The sequence below is a fragment of the Ursus arctos genome, unplaced genomic scaffold, assembly GCF_023065955.2.
Source record: "Ursus arctos isolate Adak ecotype North America unplaced genomic scaffold, UrsArc2.0 scaffold_12, whole genome shotgun sequence".
NCBI classification, from domain to species: Eukaryota; Metazoa; Chordata; class Mammalia; order Carnivora; family Ursidae; genus Ursus; species Ursus arctos.
In genome coordinates, this window is record NW_026622786.1 from 8,733,412 (window position 1) to 8,754,836 (window position 21,425).

The 21,425-nt window shown below is 41.5% G+C and overlaps 1 protein-coding gene across 1 annotated transcript in view; it reads left to right on the top strand.

Annotated features, from left to right (window-relative positions):
- The window catches only part of SPAG17 (sperm associated antigen 17), a 184,328-nt gene that overhangs the window by 157,169 nt on the left and 5,734 nt on the right, over positions 1 to 21,425 (top strand). Inside the window, exons 36-46 of the mRNA XM_057310745.1 lie at positions 345 to 527; positions 1,492 to 1,605; positions 2,131 to 2,176; positions 4,315 to 4,414; positions 4,637 to 4,684; positions 7,255 to 7,354; positions 8,101 to 8,203; positions 10,290 to 10,418; positions 17,790 to 17,926; positions 19,173 to 19,357; positions 21,296 to 21,356. Of these exons, the coding sequence (XP_057166728.1) occupies positions 345 to 527; positions 1,492 to 1,605; positions 2,131 to 2,176; positions 4,315 to 4,414; positions 4,637 to 4,684; positions 7,255 to 7,354; positions 8,101 to 8,203; positions 10,290 to 10,418; positions 17,790 to 17,926; positions 19,173 to 19,357; positions 21,296 to 21,356 (1,206 nt within the window). The remainder of the gene's footprint in view (positions 1 to 344; positions 528 to 1,491; positions 1,606 to 2,130; positions 2,177 to 4,314; positions 4,415 to 4,636; positions 4,685 to 7,254; positions 7,355 to 8,100; positions 8,204 to 10,289; positions 10,419 to 17,789; positions 17,927 to 19,172; positions 19,358 to 21,295; positions 21,357 to 21,425) is intronic.

Sequence of the window (21,425 nt, forward strand, 5' to 3'; positions counted from 1 at the left end):
CTATCCAGTGAGACATAATGCAGCAGGATTTTAAAATATCCAGATTCCTATAAAAAGGGAACTTACCCAGTTCTATTACCAATTTTCCTTATATTTGAGAAACTTTGGGGGAGCAGAGATTTTTTTTTGCTATTGTATTCCCTAACAATTGGTTCCTAGCATAGTATCTACGTAAATAAGGGCTCAGTAAAAAAAAATAAATTTAAATAAATTTAAAAATAATAAATAAACAGATAAATAAATAAAATTAATGTTCAAACATTCTTTTCTTTTCTTTTCTTTTCTTTTCTTTTCTTTTCTTTTCTTTTCTTTTCGATGGTTGTTTTGCTTTGTTTTGTTAACAGAAAAAAACTCCCGGACCTCCATTTGGCACTCAGATTTGGAAGGGCCTTGACTTTGGGTCCAAACAGCTAGTAAGTGCCTCAGCCTCTCTACTCAAGAGCCCCAAAGTGCTACAGATGCGCCAGTTCATCCAGCACGAGGTCATAAACGATGAGGTGAAATTGAAGTTGCAGATTTCCCTTAAGGTAATGGAATTCGGGTAACCTGACCCAGAAGAATCAGGAACAGGACAATTATTCCTCTTGGTTTCTTGGAGGAACCTGAAATTATGTAATTCTACCAATATTTATCTAATGCAACGCACGAATGTCAATTTTCCAGAGGGTAGGAGGTTGAGAAGTAGAAAATACTTAATGGTTCCCATAAGGTATAGGAAGTATTGAGGCCCTGAGACATTGAAAACACATAATTTTACATGTGATTGCTATACAGAGTCCTCCTTCTTTCTTACTGTATGGGAAACTGGTTTAATGACCTCTGGAAAAAGGTAGAGCTGTTTATTAATCTGATACTTGTCCATGGAAGAAAAGCATTGTTGGATTTTGGAAATGGTCTAAGAATTTGTAAACATACAGTCAATTGTATAAGCTGTATCTGTAAGATCTCACTGTCTTCTTTGTTAACTGTCTCAGAACAAGATCGTGTGTTTTTTGTTTACAGTTATATACCCAGCACCTGGCATAGAGCAGGGGACCAGTTCTTTATGAAAATAGATACTTATGGAAAAAGTAAAGTATATTTCTCTTGAAAGCAAAGGCGTGGACAAAGGCTAAACTTACATTCATAGATGGAATCATAAAGACTATCCCTGGAGAGAACTCTAGAAACCATCTAACCCAAGTCTGTACATTTTATTGATGAGGACACTGGAGCATAGAGTTAGAAGCCGGGCCTCTCTGGGGTCTTCATGCAGTTCTAATATCTTTTGGCCCTCAAAGCTTTGCCTTTGGACTTTTCAGGTCTTTGCCAATTAATATAATTAAGGAAAAGGTTTTCCAGATTACTTGACCAGTACCTGGTTTGTTGACCATTGCAAACTTACATAGTCTTACTCTTTTTGTAGTATTTCAAGTTGATGTCGACTGTTTTTGGTGTCTCTTTCTACCTTATTTCTGTTTTTTATTGACCTATTTTATTCTGCTGATTTAGGATTATATAAACCATATTCTAAAGAAAGAAGACAAGCTACAGGAAATGACCGTTAAAGATTCCAGAACCGAGGAGGAGAGGGGCAACGCTGCAGATCTCCTCAAGCTAGTTATGGTGAAAAAGAAATGTTTTATGTACCAATATGTTTGCTGTTGTTTCAATATTGGTGTCTCCAGACAAAATATCCCAACTAAAGCTGTTTCTGCCACTTCTAAGGAGCATTTGCTCCCTCCTTTTAATTTCTTATTTCTGGGGAAATCTGATTCCTCGTGTACTGAATTTTCCAAATGCTTTTTAAGCTCTTCCTTAAATCATAAATAATTCTGAAGGCTCTTAAATAAAAGTTTATATTGTCTTCTGAGAAACTGATTTCACAGAAATACTGAATGAATTAATGAATGAAATAGGAAGAAGGAAGGAAAAGGAATTTCTACAACTTAAAATGATTTGCATCTTAAAAAATCTGTTAAGTGAAAGGAATGGCTAAAAAAATCTAATAAATTTTGTATTGGCATTAAAAAAACTATTTTATAGTAGTTTCCATAAAATATCAATTTGAGCACATGAAGAATGCTTTTAAGCAAGTGAATTTGTATGTAATATAATCATCATCATTAACGAATTCTATCTTCGTTTCAGTCATTCCCTAAAATGGAAGAAACTACAACAAGTCACGTAACTGAAGGTAACTACTTTAATATTTTAACTTTAATATTTTTCTGCAAAATATTTAAAAATCTTAAATTCACTTCTCGGTCATTCCTTCATCTGATAGCAAAGTGCCACATACATATTTCTGTTGCCATATTGGCCATGTTGTATTGTAATGATTTATTTACATATTTTTTCTGCCTAAATTGTAGGATCCCTGAAAACCATGACTGCCTCTAATTTATTTTTAACTTTGATTTGTTGAATGAAAACAGTTGACTTTTGAAGTTTAGGTTAACCTCAGCTTGTATTTCCAATATAGCTAAGATACAAGTGGGACACAATCAACCAGCCAACACTCCCCTCCCCCCCACACAGAACTTTTGAACAACTACAGTTACCACCCAAACTTTGCACTGGTTTATATATATATATATATATATATATATATATACATATATATATATATATAAAACAGTCCATAGTATTAATTTTGCATATTTTAAAATATGCAAATATATATATAGTTCTCTCTATATATAAAACTATATATATATAGTTCAATTTTGCATATTTTAAAATATGCATATATATAGTTTAAAATATGCATATATATATATATATATATATAGTTCAAGCAGTCTAAGAAAATATCCTCATTCAAAGCATATTCATTTGGGGAATATATAGCCCCAGCAAACTTAGTTATATGATTTCATAGTTCACAGCAGAAAGCAGGGAAGAATTTGGTGGTTTGGGATTTTCTTTTTTTTTTTTCCTTTCTTTTAAAATAATCTTTATTTTGTTATATTAGTCACCTTTTCCCTTTCTATTTTGGTCGTATGACAAAGGTCAGAAACTGGCAGGCATAGGCTTCATTTAGCCCACAGATGTGTTTTATGTGTCCCCCACAGTGTTGGCTTGTACGGTTATTTTTGTTTATCTGAATTTTCTGTCTCTCGAAATGGGACATTACCCCATAGTGACGTTTGGCTGAAGATGATTAACAGCTGCCCTTTTAGAATGACCATGAACAAAAGAATCGATCACAACCCTCAGTTGCCACTCTGTTGTCACTCTGTCACCTGGGTAGCCTGTTATACCAAGATCGTCAATTTAGCAAATAAAAATACAGAAGGCTCAGTTAAATTTGAATTTCAGATAAACAAGTAACCTTTCAGCATAAGGTTATTCCATGTTAGATTTGGGACATACTTACACTAAAAAATTATTTGTTGCTCATCTGAAGTTTAAATTTAACTAGATGCCCTATACTTTATCTGGGATCTGTACCTTGTAGCATTTGAATTTGTAACCTGTGGCATGAGGGATCAATCCCCATAGAGGTAAATGGGCAGGCTGCCTGATAATGAAGGATGAACTAAATATATTTTTCAAACATACAAACAAACAGATGCAAGAGTCAAACCGGGTTTTGCATATTCACAGCTGCCCTTGAAATATTAATAATGGCAATTTTAAGTCAATGCTCCCCAGAGTATTTCCCAAAACACTAGTTTATGAAATGGCTGGACAAAAAATGAATTTTATGATAAAATAAGTTTGGATAATCCTGTATATTGCCTTATTTCTTAGAGAGCCACAGTGTAAATGAACTAAGTCCTACAGTAACAAAACATATTTAACCTTGTATAAATCAGTGTTTTCCAAGATCATATACCCATAAAACATAGAATCTTTTTAATTTTTTCAGATCTTTGTTAACATCCCACTGAGACCATGTTCTAAGAATAGGCTCAGAATAACCACCCAAATTATCAAATAACTATTGTGTTATGTTCATATCCTTAGATCTTTCTTTTTTTAGAAAAACAGTTTCAACAAAATGGTTAATTTTTTTTTTAAGTTTTGGTGTTTCAGATAGGAAGAAATTCAGTTAGGTAAAACACTGATTCCCCTAACGCTGGGGATAAATGAGAGAGGTCACTACATTTTACATTTTGACAATAAGATGTGTGTTCTCTCATAGGGCATTTCCTAAAAGTGGTCTGGTTTACTGGTATATTACAGCTTGGTCATGGAAATTCTAGAAAACACTTGATAGATTAAATATAGGCTCTTAGAAACCCTCTCAAGGAGTAATCGGGCACTGACTATGCACTATGCCATCAAAAATTTGAGGATAAAAGTTAAATGTGTCTCTTTTTAAAGTTGCAGCCCACCTAATGGATTTATTCAAGCGATCTTTGCCTGCTCCTCCAGAACATCTGCCAGAAACATTTGGTTCAGGTTTCTTTGAAAAGAAATGGAGGTAAGCTGATCCCATAATGAGTTCCAATTAGTGTGAAGCATACAGTGATTGAGGAAATGGAGAGACACGGTGTTCTTACTCTGGGTGACAACATCAATGAATTCTCAGCCTCTCACCTCCTACACTATTAACGATTTATCATACAGTGGAGGTTTATCTTGTATTGTTTGTAAGCTGAGAGCATTGCCCTTTTCCATCATACTTTCCTTTCCTTTTCCCCAGGTATACAACAGAAGCAAAACACTGGAAAGAAAAGTTGCAACAAAAGAGGTAATTCTGTCTTGAAGTATACATAAGCATATGAAAAGGCCCAGTTTTGTGGAATCATGGAAATGGGACAGGTTGAAAGGTCCTACCATCTAGGCTTTCCGCTGTTATTTGAATCTCTTCTACATTTTTGCCAAGTGCTTACTCAGCTTATGAGTGAAGATGTCACTATCTCTAGAGGAAGCCTGTTTGACCATTACATAGATCCACTCCTTCTCATAAACAAGAAAGTTCTCGGGTACTCTCTGTGCCCTGGTAATTCTAATATACTGATAAGTATCCTAGAACTTAACGCAGAGCCTAGTCATAAACCTTCAGGGTTCTTATAATTCAGATGAAGAATGTGCTCTAAGGATTATGTGCTTTGGTTTCCTTTCATTCCTAGCTGAGGATACCACCCTGTCAGGAAAGGAAGCCAGATACATTTACCGAGTATATAGTAGTGCATATGGTACTGTTGCACACATTTGCACAGCTCCTCTCCAAAATGACTGCAGGAAAGATGAAGATTCTTCTTCATAAAAATGTCTGGGTTACCTTGTAGAATGTGGGGGAGAAGTAGTGAGATAGAATCCTCCATCTTATGGGCCACCCCTATATTCAAGGTCAAACTAGAAGGTATGTATTGTCTCGTAGAATATCCCTGGAAGGAGTTTTAAGAGACTGGCGACAACGATTACCCACGGGGAAGGAGATAGAGAGGTTTGGGGGACAGTGTGGGATGCAGACTTCCTTTTTATTACATACTCTTTAATACTTTCTGAGTTACGTGCATGTGTTATCCATTTACATTTTTAAAATTTTTGAAACATTCACAATTTCAGATGTTAACCTAGAGGAAGATAATGGCAAGCCAATGAAAGTTTTTGAAGAAGAAAGTAAAATGCTTAATTAGATTTGTGTCATAGAAAGAGAAGTGTTGGTAGCCCAGAAACGGATCTGGGGAGGAGGGTTAAGAAATGAGAGTTTCCGGGAAATGGAGGGTGATCAACAAGTGTCCCTGTGGAGGGATTGGAAAGGAGAATGAAAAGAGGAATTCAGATTTATCACCTGGGAGATTTATTTTGTGAGAACAGCTCTAAGAGGGTGTAGGCAATAGGCCACACTGCCATAGACAGGAATGAATCAGGTGAGGCAATAGTGAGAAGATATTTTAATAGGAAACTAAAATTGTTTAAGTAAGATGATATTTTGATTTGGCCAGTATTTTCTGACAGGCCAGCTAGTATAAGAGAAAGGGCACTGGTCTCAGAGCCAGCAGACCTAGAGTCAGTTCCAGTTTGATTACTTACAGCTCAATGATGCCAGCTGGTTGTTTTAGTTCAGTAAAATTTACCTCAGGAGTTCAGTTTGCTTCTCTGTAAAATGAGGACCACTGGGCCATCTAATACCTGAGGTATCTTTCAGCTCACACGCTGGGTGACTAACAGCTGACTAGCATATGCACTTATCAAGATCCTGGGCAAGCAACCCGGGTTTTAATTCAGACTTCACCTCTTACTAGTTATGTGATTTAAGGTTGGTTACTTATCTTTTCTACACCTTGATATTTTGAGCAGTAAAATGGGGATAACAGTAGTAACTCATAGAGTTAGTGTAAGAGTAGATGTGTAAAGCGCTTGGTAAAATATCTGGCATGTAATAAGGACCTAAAAATGAGAACTATCTCAAATGAGATTAGGTTCAGCTACATTGAACAGACAATCCCCCAAGTCAGTACTTTCACAAGAAAGAAGTGTACCTTTCCTGATGCAAAAGAAGTCAGAAGTGGGCAGTCCATGGTAAGCAGCACTACAACATTGTCAGGAACTCAGATTTCTTCTTTTTATCTGTTCCATCATTCCTAGCACATCGTGTCCATCCTCAAGTTTACCTCATAGTTGCAAAGTCACTGCTGCAGCTGTGTCCATTTCATCCATAATTCAGGAAGTAGGAAAAGAGATGAGACAAGGACAAAGGGAAAGCCTCTCTGCTGTGTCAGCCCTCTTTAAAGGCTATCTGGAGTCTTACCCATTGGCTTCAGTTTCTTGTCATTGGCCTTCCCTGTATATAGGAAAGGCTGGGAAGTGGAGTTTTTAGCTGGTGTATCCCCTCCCCAATATAGGGTTCTGATATTGGAAAGACAACTAGCAGGGTTATCATGATTGCTCTTATTTTACTTCGTAATCACTGATCATACTAGTCCTAAACCATTCCTTAGGTTTGGGTTTTAGCTTTTGTTACCCCTGCTACTGAAATTATAGAAATTAGTAGAATCAAACTGGCATTTAAACCTCAGAGAATTGAAAACATGCAAAAAAGGTCAACCAAGTGGGTTTTAGTCTTCTGAGATCAACTGTAAAAACACACTGCCACCTGGCATCATCATTTCCTATCTTAAAGGAAAGTCTGATTTCTGAAGTAGGAAATGTGACTGATTCTAGAAGGAGCAGAAAATGAACCAAAGAAACTGACAAAAAAAAATTTCTGATGAGTTAATTCTTATCAGTTTTACGGTTGGTGATTCCATTTTCTGTGGTATTTAAAGCTAAAATTCTGTGTCTTCTTTTTATCATTATGGAAATATCAACCAGGAAGGAAATTGAAAACACACAAAACTACTTAACGGAAATTAGAAACAAAGTAATATCACCCTACTTCACATCTGAATTGAGCAACTTCTGTCGGTCTCAGGTAACTGAATGTAATTAACAACAATTGAATAAGAGTCTTTACAAAAGTTGATACAATGCATATGTCATTATGTAGTCAACTTTTCCTGATGTTTCTTGCCTGCATCAGCCCAACTGACTTTCCCTTTCATCAAATCCATGTCCTCACAAGCATATGAGAGGGAAAACTAATTTCAGGTCTTGCACCTAAGGAGAAGTTCGCTGCCAATGCATTACTACCACTCCACGTCTCTGCCTTGCATTGTCACTATTAATTACCCTCTACCATCTATTCTAAGCCCCGGTTTGGGTCAAATTCTCCCTGTTTTTACCCTCTTACAGATTCCATTTTGAAGTTTTTATTCCATTAAAATTTCTGCACCCTTCTGCTGCTGAAATAGCCCTAAATTATTACAAGTTCTTGGAAGCCCGTGGAGACAGAGCACTCCTTTTCTAGGAAACCTTGAAACTCTCAAGCAAAGTGAATATTCTCATGTGTTTTGAGCTCCCTGTATTGCTATGAATGTTCCAGATGCTATTATTAACCAAAAGCTGCCTGAGAAGAAGTTACAGGAAGTTACGACAGTTTGACAAAATCTAGAACTGAGTTAAACAGTCTCTTGAAAAACTTTTAGTTTGCAAACTTTCTTTTCAGAGCCTAAGAAAAAAAATTTCTTTCATCATTCCTTATCAACTTAATGTGCTTGTGGTGATTGTCTTCCTGGCTTGCATTAAGTCTGAAGTAAGTCTTTTGGTTTTTCCTTTCAGTTTAATTATCTGGACACCCTTTCTAAAAACTTGCCTCCTTTTACAAAGAAAGAGGAAGATGCAAGCAAAACAACTCTTGAGAATACATCCGATCTTCATCCAGGTAATGTGTTCATGTAGCTGTTATTACTGTAAATGTGCTTAAATGAAGAATGCCTAACAAAGACCTAACAAAGATGTCTGAAGACATAACCAGTTCCTACCACCTTTTGTCTCAGTACTAGCTAGTGTCATAACCTATTGTGACTTGTATATTACAAATTTGGCTGAGTTGAGGAAATCAAGATATAAATAAAATTTAGTTTCATCCTGTATGCTTAAAATTCACCTAAAAACATTTAGAAGACCTGACTAATTTACAAATCAAGGGAGTAATGAAAGGTTGGTGGAGAACAGGGCAAAAATGCAAGCTCAAGTTGTCACCTCACATAATACCTAATTATAAGGAGGAAAATGAGTCTTTACAATGGAGAGTGATGGCATTTTCCAGCTTAACCAAGTGATCAAATTTCTACCAATTGTGACAACCTAGCATTAGGTGTTTTCTCATATAACGCATCATGAAGTGTCTAGGACCTATGTAGAATTCTTGCCCAAAATCCTTAACTTGAGTTTAACCAAGAGGGAACAATCAGACAAATCTAGAATGTAGACATTCTATGAAATAACTGTCCTGAACTCTTCAAAAAAGTCAATGGCATTAAAAGAAAAAAAAAAATGGGATGATTGTTCTATATTAAAAGAGACTAGGGTCACCTGGGTGGCTCAGTCAGTTCAGCAGCTGACTCTTGATTTTAGCTCAGGTCATGATCTCAGGGTTAAATCACCACAGCGGGCTCCCTGCTCAGTGGGGAGTCTGCTTGAGGATTTCTCTGCCCCTCCTCCTGCTCACTCTCTCTCTCTCTCTCTCTCAAATGGATAGATAAATCTTTTTCAGAAAGAGAGAGAGACTAAAGAGGCATATAAATGACATGGAACACATAAATTTGGATGCTGAATTGAGAAGATAAACAGCTATGAAAGATATTTTGGAGCAACTACACAGGTTTGAATAGAGGACTATATAGTTGAGGGCATTGTGGAATATCTTTGGGTTTTCTTGGGTGTAATGACGGTATTACGGATGTATAGAACAATGTCTCCATTTCAAGAGATGCATGTTGGAGAATTTAGGGATGAAATGGAATTTAATACTTCTCTTTAATAAACTAGGTAGTTAAACTCTCCAGATAGAGGAGTTTTCTACTGCACAATACAATACAGAGGCTCAGCTGCCTGGAATGAGTAGCCAAAGAAAACATCTGATTACCGCAGAGTTTGCAAAGAGTAAGGCTGGAACAATGACTTAGACACAAGATGGGAGAAATCAGAGATGAAGTTTGATGGTGCTGGTGCCCGTGTGCTCCCAGGCAGACAAGTCTAATCAATGCAGCCTAGTGTTCCCTTGAAAGGAGGTGATGCCACAGGTTTCTCAACAATTCTCCAGGCAGCCACCACCATTCAGCCAGGGTGGCCCACATACAAGTTGAAATGTATTTGCACCCCCAGTCCTTGATAGATTTATGTTTTTTAAAGATTTACTTATTTGAGAGAGAGCAGGGGGAGGGGGAGAGGGAGAGAGAGAATCCTGAAGTAGATTCCCCTCTAAGCCCGGACTTTGGGCTCGATCCCAGGACCCTGAGATCATTACCTGAGCCGAAATCAAGAGTGGGACACTCAACCAACTGAGCCACCCAGGCTGTCCTTGATAGATTTATTTTAAATTTTTTTCACGTTGTACTTCTTAGATATATTTTAATAAAGAGCTACATCGACATAATAACGAATGGATTTAAGATTGGAGACTTTTTTTAAAAAAATCACATCTCAGTTACTCTTGCTAGGTGAGAGTGGGCTAAATTACTTGGTCTCCGCTTCATAACCCAACCAAGAGAACTATTGTGTTATCTTGTAGAACCAGCTAACTCCAGGGGAGTGTGTTCTTTGCGGACACTATCCTGTTCGTTAGTGGCAAACACGGCATCATATAATGCAGAGCCTCTCACTCTGCCTGGCCTCCTTCCATTTGATCTTTCTAAAGGCAGAGGTGGGGGAGCACCTTGCTCATTGCAAAGAAGAATAAAAACATCAGTAGTTCTTGTATCATCGTCCAGAGTATCACTTTATAATATTTGTTTGGGGCTTTCTAGATTGCCAGCCAGGTTCAGAAGAGGAATCCCCACAATCCCCACTGGGTCTTCCAAAACTGAAGAATGTTGTGAATATCAAGGAGGCTGCTGGCCAGAACCAAACTGAAAATTTAGAAAAACCTACCAAAGGTATGGTAGTCATTCGCTTTATCCTATTCTTTCTCAAAACTGAACATTATGTCCTTTTGGACTAGGGAAGATGGTAGTGGGAGCTGAGTGTGTGGTTGGCAGTTATAGAAACAATTCTAAAGGGTCACAGATCCTGGAGCTAAAGAACTTCATAAGGCTTCTTAGCACATCAGAGTATCTCAAAAAATATTTTGAGAATGACTGCAAGTCCCAGATTGAAAGGAAAAAATGGCAAATATGTTTTTCTAGATTGTTATTGTATTCTATTTCTTTATTTTATATTATTATTTTATTTATTTTATTTTAATTAATTTATTGCCTCATTTGATTTTATCCCTCATGGATCTGAGAGTTTGCTTTATTTACTAAAGATCAGGAACCTGGTAGCTTTTTTGCAGGAGCCAGTAATTCGGTAGTTGGTCTCAGATTTACCTGCCATTTCAGTACTTTGATGTGCAGGTGCTAGAAGAGAAACAGAGTTGTCTCTACTGTATGCAGCCCATCATCTCATCGAGGTAGCGGAAATTAAAGTATGGAATAATACAAAGTAATTGTAGCACAGGGGAATTACATTACACTGATTTCACTGAAGTTAATTCAACTTTATGGTTGGTCAGAAAAAAGAAAAACAGAGTAATTTAAATCACGTAGGTGAATTTGCACTTTTTGATGCCTGTGGACATGGTCCGTATTGAAAGTGAGCTGGGAGTTGGCCAATAGGCGTTAGTTACCTCTTACAGGGGAGCATCTTGCCACATTTTTGGGTGACTTAAGGGATTTGCCTTTTGCCTTCCTGATTTTAAAGTTATTTCTTGTCTAAAGTTTATTCATTTAGTGGATAATTTGTTCAATGCCTACTGTGCACCAGGCATGTTCTAGGCCCAGAAATGCAATAGTTAAGAAGCTAAAGTCTTATAGAGCTGTGCCTACATTGGCAGACCTAGACAATAAATAACTAAACAAATGAATTAGATAAATTCAGGTTGCTTAGCACAGAGTGAAACCATATATAATGTATGGTGAGTGTCTTGGGAAGAGGATGGCATTTCATTAGGGGATGAGAAGGCCTTCTGGGAAAGGACATCCACGCTTAGATAGAATGACAAGAAGGAGCCAGCCATGCAAACACTGGGGGAGGAGAATGGTGCAAGTAGCGGGAACAGCAAGTATGAAGACCTTTAGGGGAGAAGAAGCAGAAAAATGGGCATTTAGCTAGAAGAAAATGAACAAAGGAAGAAGCAAAGGAAGGTGAAGTCAGAGGGAGGGGTAGAGATAAGACTGTGTGATGCCACATAGGGAGTTGTGGGTTTTAGTTTATGTGTAGTTTTTATTCAAACACCACGGGAAGGTTTTGAACAGGGTAGGTACAAGACTAATTTATATTTTTATTTATTTATTATTATTTTTTTAAGATTTTATTTATTTATTCAACAGAGATAGAGACAGCCAGCGAGAGAGGGAACACAAGCAGGGGGAGTGGGAGAGGGAGAAGCAGGCTCACAGCAGAGGAGCCCGATGTGGGGCTCGATCCCGCAGCACCGGGATCACGCCCTGAGCCGAAGGCAGATGCCCAACCGCTGTGCCACCCAGGCGCCCCCGACTAATTTATATTTTTAAAAGATCACCCCAGTAGCTGTGTGGATAATAGCACATGGTGAGGAAAGGGGGAGCGGACAAGTGGAAACCGTGGTGGGGGAGGAAGCCACTGAGGCAGGACATGTGAGCCCCAGCAGAGACCTGGCCAGCTCAGTGGAGGTGGAGAAGGTGGGGAGCAAATTAACTGGAACCACGTATTCTGGAGGGAGAGCCAACGGGATTCACTGGTCGTCCACTGGATGTGGGGCTGAGGAAGAAGAGAAACCAAGGGTGCTTCCCAGGGTAAGTACCGCGTGACCCGGGGTGAGGCTGAGAATGTGTAGTTGTAACAAGGTTCAGGTGGTGCCGATGATGCTGGTATAGGGTCACACTCTGAGGACCATGGCCCTAAGGCAAACTCTGGAATGTAAAGATCAGGCGGAAGAGGGGCCACAAAAGGCTACTTAAGAAGAAGAAGCCAGTGAGGTAGGAGAAAAACAGGAGCATGAAAATCAGTGTTTCCAGTGGATCCAAGGGCCCCGGAAGGCCCAGCAAGATGTGGAATAACCACGGACTGGGTAAGATGGAGATTGCTGGTGATTTTGACAAGCGCTCTCTCAGGGCATGGCGGAGCCTGAAGCCAACTGACATGGGCTGTGGGCTATGTCCAGAACGGCTGAAGAGGAGCCAGCAGCAGGAACACACACCTTCCCCCAAGAGTTTTGCTGAAAAGAAGAGAGAAATGGCATTGCTGCTGGAGGAAGATGTGTGACCAAGGGAGAGATGTAAAAAAAAAATTAGACATACGGGAGGATGTTGATTTGCAAACAATAATTCAGTAGCAAGAGAGAACTTACAGTGCAGGAGGAGGGGGCCTACTTGCAGGAGATCAAAGTACTATAGAAGGTGAGAGGACAGGACATTTGGAGCAACCCCTGAGTGGCAGAGTTGATCTTGGATAGAAACAGGGCCCCCTCATCCACAGTGACAGGAGAGGGAAGGAATGCGGATACAATGGCAGGTGGGTTTGCATGTTTGGTATGGGGCAGATGAGTGAATCTGATGGGGGAGGAGCGGGTATAAGGATAGAAAGTCCATTCCAGAGAAACAGGAAAGCAGAACAGGAAGGGGGTGACCAATAGTCTCAAGTGACAGTGTCAGTTCATTAGAGGTCTCAGCAAGGTCAAATGTGTGCTAGATACCATGGAGTAATGAGCTAGAAGATTAGGAGGTCATGACCTAGAGAGGAAAGTGGAAACAGATTCTGAAAGTGGTAACATTATTGGCGTTGGCGAGGTCAAGATTCGGTCATGGGAGTTTCTGGGTGGAGAAGAAGCAGAGAGGAAGAAACAAGGTGATGGAGACTCAGAGAGCTCAGGGTGTTGGGTGGGTTGTCAGGTGATGTCACCAAGAGGTGAACTGGAAGTCCATCGGGGGTGTCAAGATCTCTGGGGAATCCAGGGAATGATTGAGAGGTCAGTAGATGACAGGTACATGGGGACGGCATCAGGAATACAGTCTGATGGCACGAGCTTCTAAGAAACGGGAGTTTTTGAAGAAGGAAAAAAGTCTTTGAAAGGAGGACACCTCCCCCCACCCCCTGACCCAGGCACAGAGATTCTGAGATGAGACGCAATAATGCCACTCGCTAAAAGTAGTGGATTACATTTTGATATAAATAATACAGTTTAAGGAAGTTCAGAGTAAGAAGAAAGATGGGGAAAGCTCTCTGGGAGAGCTGGCCTAGAAGAAGAAATTGGATTTCATAGGTTTTAAGATTTAAGATTGGATCACCGAGACAGCTCTCATTTTCCTTGAGGAAACTGAAGCCTAGAGGAAGTCAAGCAACTTCTAAAGTCATACAGCAAATCTGCGAGGGCAAGAAAATGAGGTTTTTGACTCCTCGTTCTCTGTATTTTATTACTCTTCCTTCCCGATGTAGGAAGGAGAAAAGAATATTTTGTTACAACAACAACAACAAAAGTGTGGGGGGAGGGGTCTGGGTTCCAAAGCCTGAAGGTAGAAATGAACTGGAAACTAGCATAAATAGTTCAGTGGTTCTCATTTGGTCGTCAATAGAGTCAGCTAGAGGACGCCTGCATTTTGTAAAGTAAAAATGTACTTGTCAGCATTTGCTGCAATAAAACTGTATAAATCCCGTAGCAATTTAAAACAAGCATTTTAAGGGTTTGGGGTTCGGGGGTGGGCTACGGCAGCCTCTGCTCCAGGCTGCGGGTGGACACACTGGGTGCCCCATGAGGCCCCAGAGATCTGAGTGTGCCCATCTCCTCCCAAATCCACACTCAGTGACACCACACCGATAGCTTGAGTTGGCCGGGCGTGCAATCTGCAAAGACTGCAAATGTGCAAAGTGTCCAAACCAGGGCAGTTTTTCTCCAGAGAGGCAGTTGTTAAACTTTTACCAGCACTCCAAGGGCTGCCTGTGAAATGTGGGGGTGATCCAGCTCCCACACGGAAGCGGCTGCACCCCCTGGGACTAGCTGCTTTCAGGGCGGAGGGGCAGAGCTCAAGAGAGGTGAGTGGGGCAGTGTGCGCTGCCCCCCGTTCACAGCGCTCGGAGTCGGCACCGTGCGCCTTACACAGACTCTCACTGGCCGGCTTAAGTCCCGTAGTGGAGCTCAAGGTCAGCGGGGCAGAGAAATATGCTCCACCTGCAGGGAAGATGCGCTCAGAGAGGAAGCAAATAAAGCCATGCCCTGAGAGGAAGGAAAGAAAATTACTGTGAATAGATACTACAGTCAGCCTCGGGGTAGAAATGGGGAGCCATGATAGTTTCTTGGGGGGGGGGGGTCAGGCCCTGTGTTCATACTCAGATGATACCACTAGAGGACCATCCCAATCCAAATATTAAAGTACCTTTGTATCAGCTGCTCCAAGCCCCTGCAGCACTCCTGTCCCCTCCTCCAATCCCTGCTGAAGCCCAGGGTCAGCTCAGCGGGGCGATCATGAATCTGCATTATGGGAGGCAGCATTACACAGAGCAGAGCTGGGAGTCCAGCTCTCCCTGGCTCTTTATAGAAGAGCTGTGTCCTTGGGCACACCGTCAAACCCCTCTGTCTCTCCCCGTTTCCTCTTCTGTAAAGGGTTTAATGATGGTATATACATCACGGGGTGTCAGGATTAAATGAGAATTTGTAAAATGCTTTTTTAGAGTAGTGCCTGGCATGTGATAAATGCAGTATCGGTATTTACTATTAATAACAACAGTATGAGCGATTAATTAGAACTCATTAGACTGGTAAAATGCATTCACATAAAACAGTAACACGCATACGGTAGGACTACAAACAAAAAGACACTTCAAGCCATTAGAATGGTTGCATATGTAGGGAATGATGACCAAAGGGAATAAAATACATTAAAACACTGCTCGCTGAGCTCCCTCCCCCAGAGATTTTGATTCTGTTTTGGTCTAAAATAGGGCTTGTCTGGCATGTGGCCTGGGAATCTCTATTTTTCCAGAATCAGCTCAGGGACACACTGGGGTAGTTGTCTAGAAAAACTCACTATTTATACAGAACACTTCTGTGACCAGATGTGGGGGGGAGGGGTTCCCACACCAAGGAATTCCACGACACCGAGTGTCCTACAATTTACTTCAGTTTTGACACTAACCACAGTTACTGCAGACCTTACAGGTTAAGGGCTTAGTCCCATAAGTCTGCCCCCCACTTCAGATGCCAGTCACAAGTCCAGGCTGTCACCTGTGCTTCTGACCAGCCAGCTATCAATTGGGGCTCCCAGGACCCCCTTCTAGGGCTTTACAATTTGGTAGAACTCATATGTTATTATATAAAGGATATGATGAAGGGCACAGGTGAATAGCCAGATGAGGAGGTACATAGGGCAAGGTCTAGAAGGGTCCAGCACAGGAGCTTCTCCCCCTGTGGCGTTGGGGTGCAAACCCTCCAGGTACATGGATGTGTTCACCAACCCAGAAGCTCTCTGAACCCCGCACTATGGGGATTTTTATGGAGGCTTCACCACACAGGCATGATCAATCACTACCTCAATCTCCATCTCCTCGCCCCTTCCCAAAGGATGAAGGTGGAGCTGCAAGTTCCAAGCTTCTAATCATGGTTTGGTCTTTCTGGTGAATGGCCCCCATCTTGAAGCCATCCAAGAGCCCACCAAGAGTAGCCTCATTGGATCAAAAGACACTGCAATCACCCAGGCAAGTCCAATGCATTTAGGAGCTGCATGTCAGGAACTTGGGTCAAAGACCAAATATTAGAACAAAAGATGTTCCTAGTGCTCTTATCGTCTAGGAGATTTCTAGGGTTTTAGGAGTTCCGTGCCGGGAACCAGGGATGAAGACCAGTATATAGGTTTTCTGTTATCGCACACTAGCAGAAGGAGCGCGTTCCTGGCGGGGGCTGACTTACTTAGATGCACATTCCAGCCCTGCCACTTCTTTTAGTTTCTCCGACAAGTTATTTAACTTCAGGTTCCTCATTTGTAAAAAATAAATAAATAAATAAATAAAGAGAGAGAGAGAGAGATACTATTAGATAAGATGCTTTGATTTGTAACTGAGTGAATTCAAACTCACTGAAGAGAAAAGTGGGGGGACATTTCTTGGTGCTCAGAAGCACATCACAGAGTAGTGGATATGGTGCCAGCCCAGGGATGACTGGATCCAGGCGCTCTGGCTTTTCAGAGTGTCTGATTGCCCCTCTCTCTGGGCAACCCCCCTGCCTCCATCTTGCTCCATCCCTACTTGTCCCTGTTCAGTTTTACCTTGTCCTTCAAAGAACAGACTGTGTTCATGTGGCAAGGACTATGTGACAGAGGTCCAAGATTTTGATGCTTCCAGATCCATAACCCGGTAGACAAGCTGGGATTATCCCTGTCGCCTTCTGTGGGAATATCCTGATGAAAGGCCTGCATTGGCTGTGCATGGGTCATGTGCCATCTTGATGGCTGGGGCTGGAGATGTGGCACCGGAAGTATGTGTGGTAGGAATTGGGGGTAGAGGTGGGCAAGGGGGAGAGTGCCGAACGTACAATAATTATAATCACCATTGCCCTCAGCTCGTAGGATTTTATGAGGATTAAGTAAGATGCTTTATGTAAAAACATACATGTGGTGCTTGCCTGCAGATGGTGGACACTCGAATTTTGGTTTCCTTGCCTTCCCTCTCTTGGTGATTTGAATGCATGAAAAGATATTAAATATGATGATTTAAAATACTGTTTTTGTTTCAACCTCCTGGATATTTGGAGAAATGCATACAGCTGCAGCTATGTAAATTACCTACTTTTGCTCACTCGTTCGCCAAGTTCAGTGATCTGAGGATTTAACTCCCTGGCTTAATTTATCTGTAAATACTAAGCCACTTTTTAGAAGTATAAATGTAGTAGTTGAATCAAAAAAATTCTTCAGATTTCTCTCCCATTGGTTTTAAGAGTTCCTTCAGTCAGTGTTTATTGTATTGTACTTGTTGATTTAATGGTAAGAACCCTGGGGAGATCTGGTCACTCAGCTTCTCAGAATTTGTTTTTTCTCATTTATTTAAAAAAGATGATGCTAATAAGTGTCTGCCCTGCCCATCTCATAGGAGTGTTGTGAGAATCGATGTTAGGCAAAATCTCTTTGTAAAATGTAAAGATGTAACACTAGAATTGATAAAAAGCCTTTATTTATTTAAATAAGTTCTTTAAAAAGGAAAGGAGAAAAGTTTCCCAAGTTGGTTTATGTCCTCATAATCTCTGGTAGGACCTCAGATGTCTTTGAATAAAATGTCCATGTGGCGCAATTCAAACTTTCTAACAGACCCAGAATCCTGTGCGCCTGTGAAAATTCCAACCCAGTCACTGCTGCAGGATGTCGCAGGACAAGCAAGGAAAGAGAAAGTGAGGTTGCCGCACTACTTGCTGAGTTCCAAGCCCAAGTCTCAACCTCTCACAAAGGTAACACAGACATGGGAAACAAGTTCCCAGAGCCAGTCGGCATTTTATGTAATCCTGACTCACTGAAGTTGCTGATTTCCAGCCGCTGGGTACTGCTACTCACTGTATGTGCGAGATCACCTCCCCATGAAGGCGTTCAGGTCACACAGAGATGAGCTAAGGCTGAGCTTTTCCGGAGCCAGGTAACCTGGGCTCGGGAGAGGCATTTTATGAGCCAGCTCTTAAACCATTGGTAGCTTGAAATCAACCTGCTGGGGTTCTTGCACCATGGAAATCAGCAAAAGCTACTGATCAACGTTCTTTGCAGAGAGCCAGTTTACCAGCACACTACTGGCTAAGGGGATCATTGGCCACCCTTCTCATGACTCTTAGGATAAAATCCAAGTGACAGCATCACCTCAAGCCCTGTTTGCTTCTCTACCCTCATCTTGCCACATACTCCAGCCATTGTGGGTTTCTCTCAGTTCTCCAAAAGCACCAAGCTCCTTCCTTCCTCAGAGCCTCTGAGATTAAGATTCCCTCTCATCCCTGCTGGGAACCCAGTTTTGAGAGTTAGCCTTCAATGCTTGCATGACACACCATGTTCATGGCCACCACAGAATTTATTGCAATGTCCGTAACCGACAATGTGATAGGAGTACCTGGGGATCTTGTTAGCAGGCAGATTCTGAGTAACCGGGGCCTGAGAACCTGCAGTTCCAGCCGGCTCCCAGGTGAGCTCCATGCTGCCGATCTGGGGAGGAACAAGCGCATAGGGCAGTGGTTTTCAAAGCGTGATTTCCGGACCAGCGGCATTAGAAGTGCCTGGAAACTGATTACAAATGCAAATTCATGGGCCCCATCCCAGATTTACTGATTGAAAAACTCTGGGGGTGGAGTCAGCAATTTGGGTCTTAACCAGCTTCCCTGGTGATTCCGATGGAAGCTGAAGTTTGATAATCACTGGCGCAAAGAGCATAAAGTTTAGAATCAGGCAAACTCGAGTTTGAAACTTTACTCTGCCACTTGCCACTTGAGCAAATGATGTCTTTCTAAGTCTCTGAACTTGAGCTTCCTTATCCTTAAAACAAAGCCTGAAAGACTTCCTTACAGAGCTCTTGTAAGTTTTCCAGGAGAAATGTTAAGGCTCATTTCCTCCCATGGCCAAGCAGTTATTTTCCTCTGGCAGTTGAGCCTTTTTCTTATCTTGGGAACGCAACATAGAAATCGTTTTCTTTCATTTGATTACTGTTTCCTTAATGCAAAGGTGCAAGATTCGGTTGGAGGAAGAGTGAAAACATCCTCGGTTGCATCTGCTGCTATTAACAATGTGAATTCATCCCCTTTCGGATTCCACCTTCTCCCACCGTCAGTCAAGTTTGGAGTGCTTAAAGAGGGACACACCTATGCCACCACCGTAAAGCTCAAGAATGTGGGAGTGGATTTCTGCAGGTGAGGCCAAGGCGCCAAAGGTCTACTCAGGTCCCCTTCTCCTACGCTGGGACCATTGTCTTCGGCTGCCTCCATCAGTGAATGTTTATTTGAACTGAACTCTTAATTCCACCTTGATTCCTGAATCTTCACATCATTCATTCCATCATTTACTCATTCATTCATTCATTCATTCATTCATTCATTCTTCATCAGCTCAGTATTTATTTATCAAGCCACAACTATGTGGTGGGCACTTCTTGGCCCTCCCATTAATCATTATTCATACTTTGGCAGAAGCAACTCAGGACTGATCTGCAGTAGGAAAGACTGAAGGGGATGTTGTACCAGTGTTACAAGAACTAATGCACAAAACCTGAAAGTCTATTTCTCAAATCCGCCACCAACTGTAATACCGGCTGACATCTGTTTGCCCTCTCTAATCTAAAAGTGATTTTCATTACCTTATTTCTGCATAATTGAGGCAAAAGGGGGGGAAAAATAACCTGAATCATTAGGGTCATTTTGCCTCTGAAGATCTGTCTTGACCGTAACTCAGAACCTGTCTTCCCAGTTAAAAATACACTATATCTAGCAATTCAGTGACAAGAAAAAGAGTCGCTCGTTTCCAGATCAATAGAAGTGTGGAACTTGTAGAGATAGACCTTAGAGACTATTACGAAGGATCAGAGTAATATGTCTTAAGGTCTTGTAGGCTAGAGCAAGGCTGGATCTCAGATCTCCTGTAGGCTGTCTCTCTGTGGCACGGTGCTTTATCGCAAAGCTGTGCTCACTGCTTACTATGGGAGTTCAGTCCTTCCCATCAGGTCACTATATTCTGTCTATACAGGACAACTCCCAATTACAAAAGCTCCCCTATTCTACTTTGAATTAAACTTAAGCACAATGTTGGGGGGGGGGGTTCCCCATAAGAAGTGGAATAAATGTTTATTTCGTTTGCAGAGCTATGCTCAGTGTAAGTGGCAAGTCCTTCCAGTTTATGATTCTGGACTCAAGACTGGCCATCAAATGGAACAAAGCTACAGACGCATCCCATTGAAAAGATCCACGTGCCATTTTAGTTGAGGCCAATACCCAGCTTCAGGAATTATGTTTGTTTCCTCAGAAACAACCAGGCCACCGGATCAGACATAATTGGTTTTTTAGGTTGCGGCCAACAGGGTGGGTGGGGAAAAACAGAGAATCAGCTTCGAACTCGTAGAACTCATCTGCGCAGATCCTGTCTACTCAGTATAGAATTTTAGCTTCCGAGATTCCACTCCCCGGCTCGTTAAATTCAGCCCCTACAGCACAGACAGCAAAGTTGATGGTAGGAGTGGGATTGAGGTCAACGTGGAGGTAGGCTTTCCCTGGCATTTTAATTTACTCCAGGTCTTTAACCTTCAGGCAGAACCCACAAACCACAGGAAGGGAAAGAGATCAATAGGCACCACGTGTGAGCACGGGGCTTTTCAAGTTCTCTGACATTCTCTGAGCCTTTTCTGTTTCTCTTCTGCCCAAACATGCAAGCCCCATACCACGACAGAGCAAGACTGGCTCCCATGCTCCAGCGCTTTCCAAAAGAGCCTTTATTCTTCAGCTTAATGATCTGGCAGTCAGCCTCGGTGTTCATGCTGGCGGCCACGCTGTAGCGCACAGAGCAGCCAAACATTGACGACAGTCTGCCCGAGCCGAGCGCCTCAGCAGCATCCAATAACCGAGGGTTGAAACTGGGGTTGAAATCTGTTTGACGCTGATGAAAACTGTTGTTGGAAAGACAGTTGTGAAACGGGCCTCAGATTCTTCTCCCAAGTGGAGATTAGGTTGTTCTCCTATTGGTATGGACCCCCTGCTCCTTTGTAGCAAATATTAACACCTTCCCGATTTCCTAACTTCCCGGTTTATTCATTGCTTTTTCATTATGACGTAAATTTATTTCCATCTTTTTTCCATCTTTAGGTTTAGGGTGAAGCAGCCCCCACCCAGCACTGGACTGAAAGTGACTTACAAACCCGGGCCTGTGAGTCCTACGCGCTATCTGCTGTGTGTATCCGTGTGTGTTCTTGTGAATGTGTGCGTGCTCCCAGGG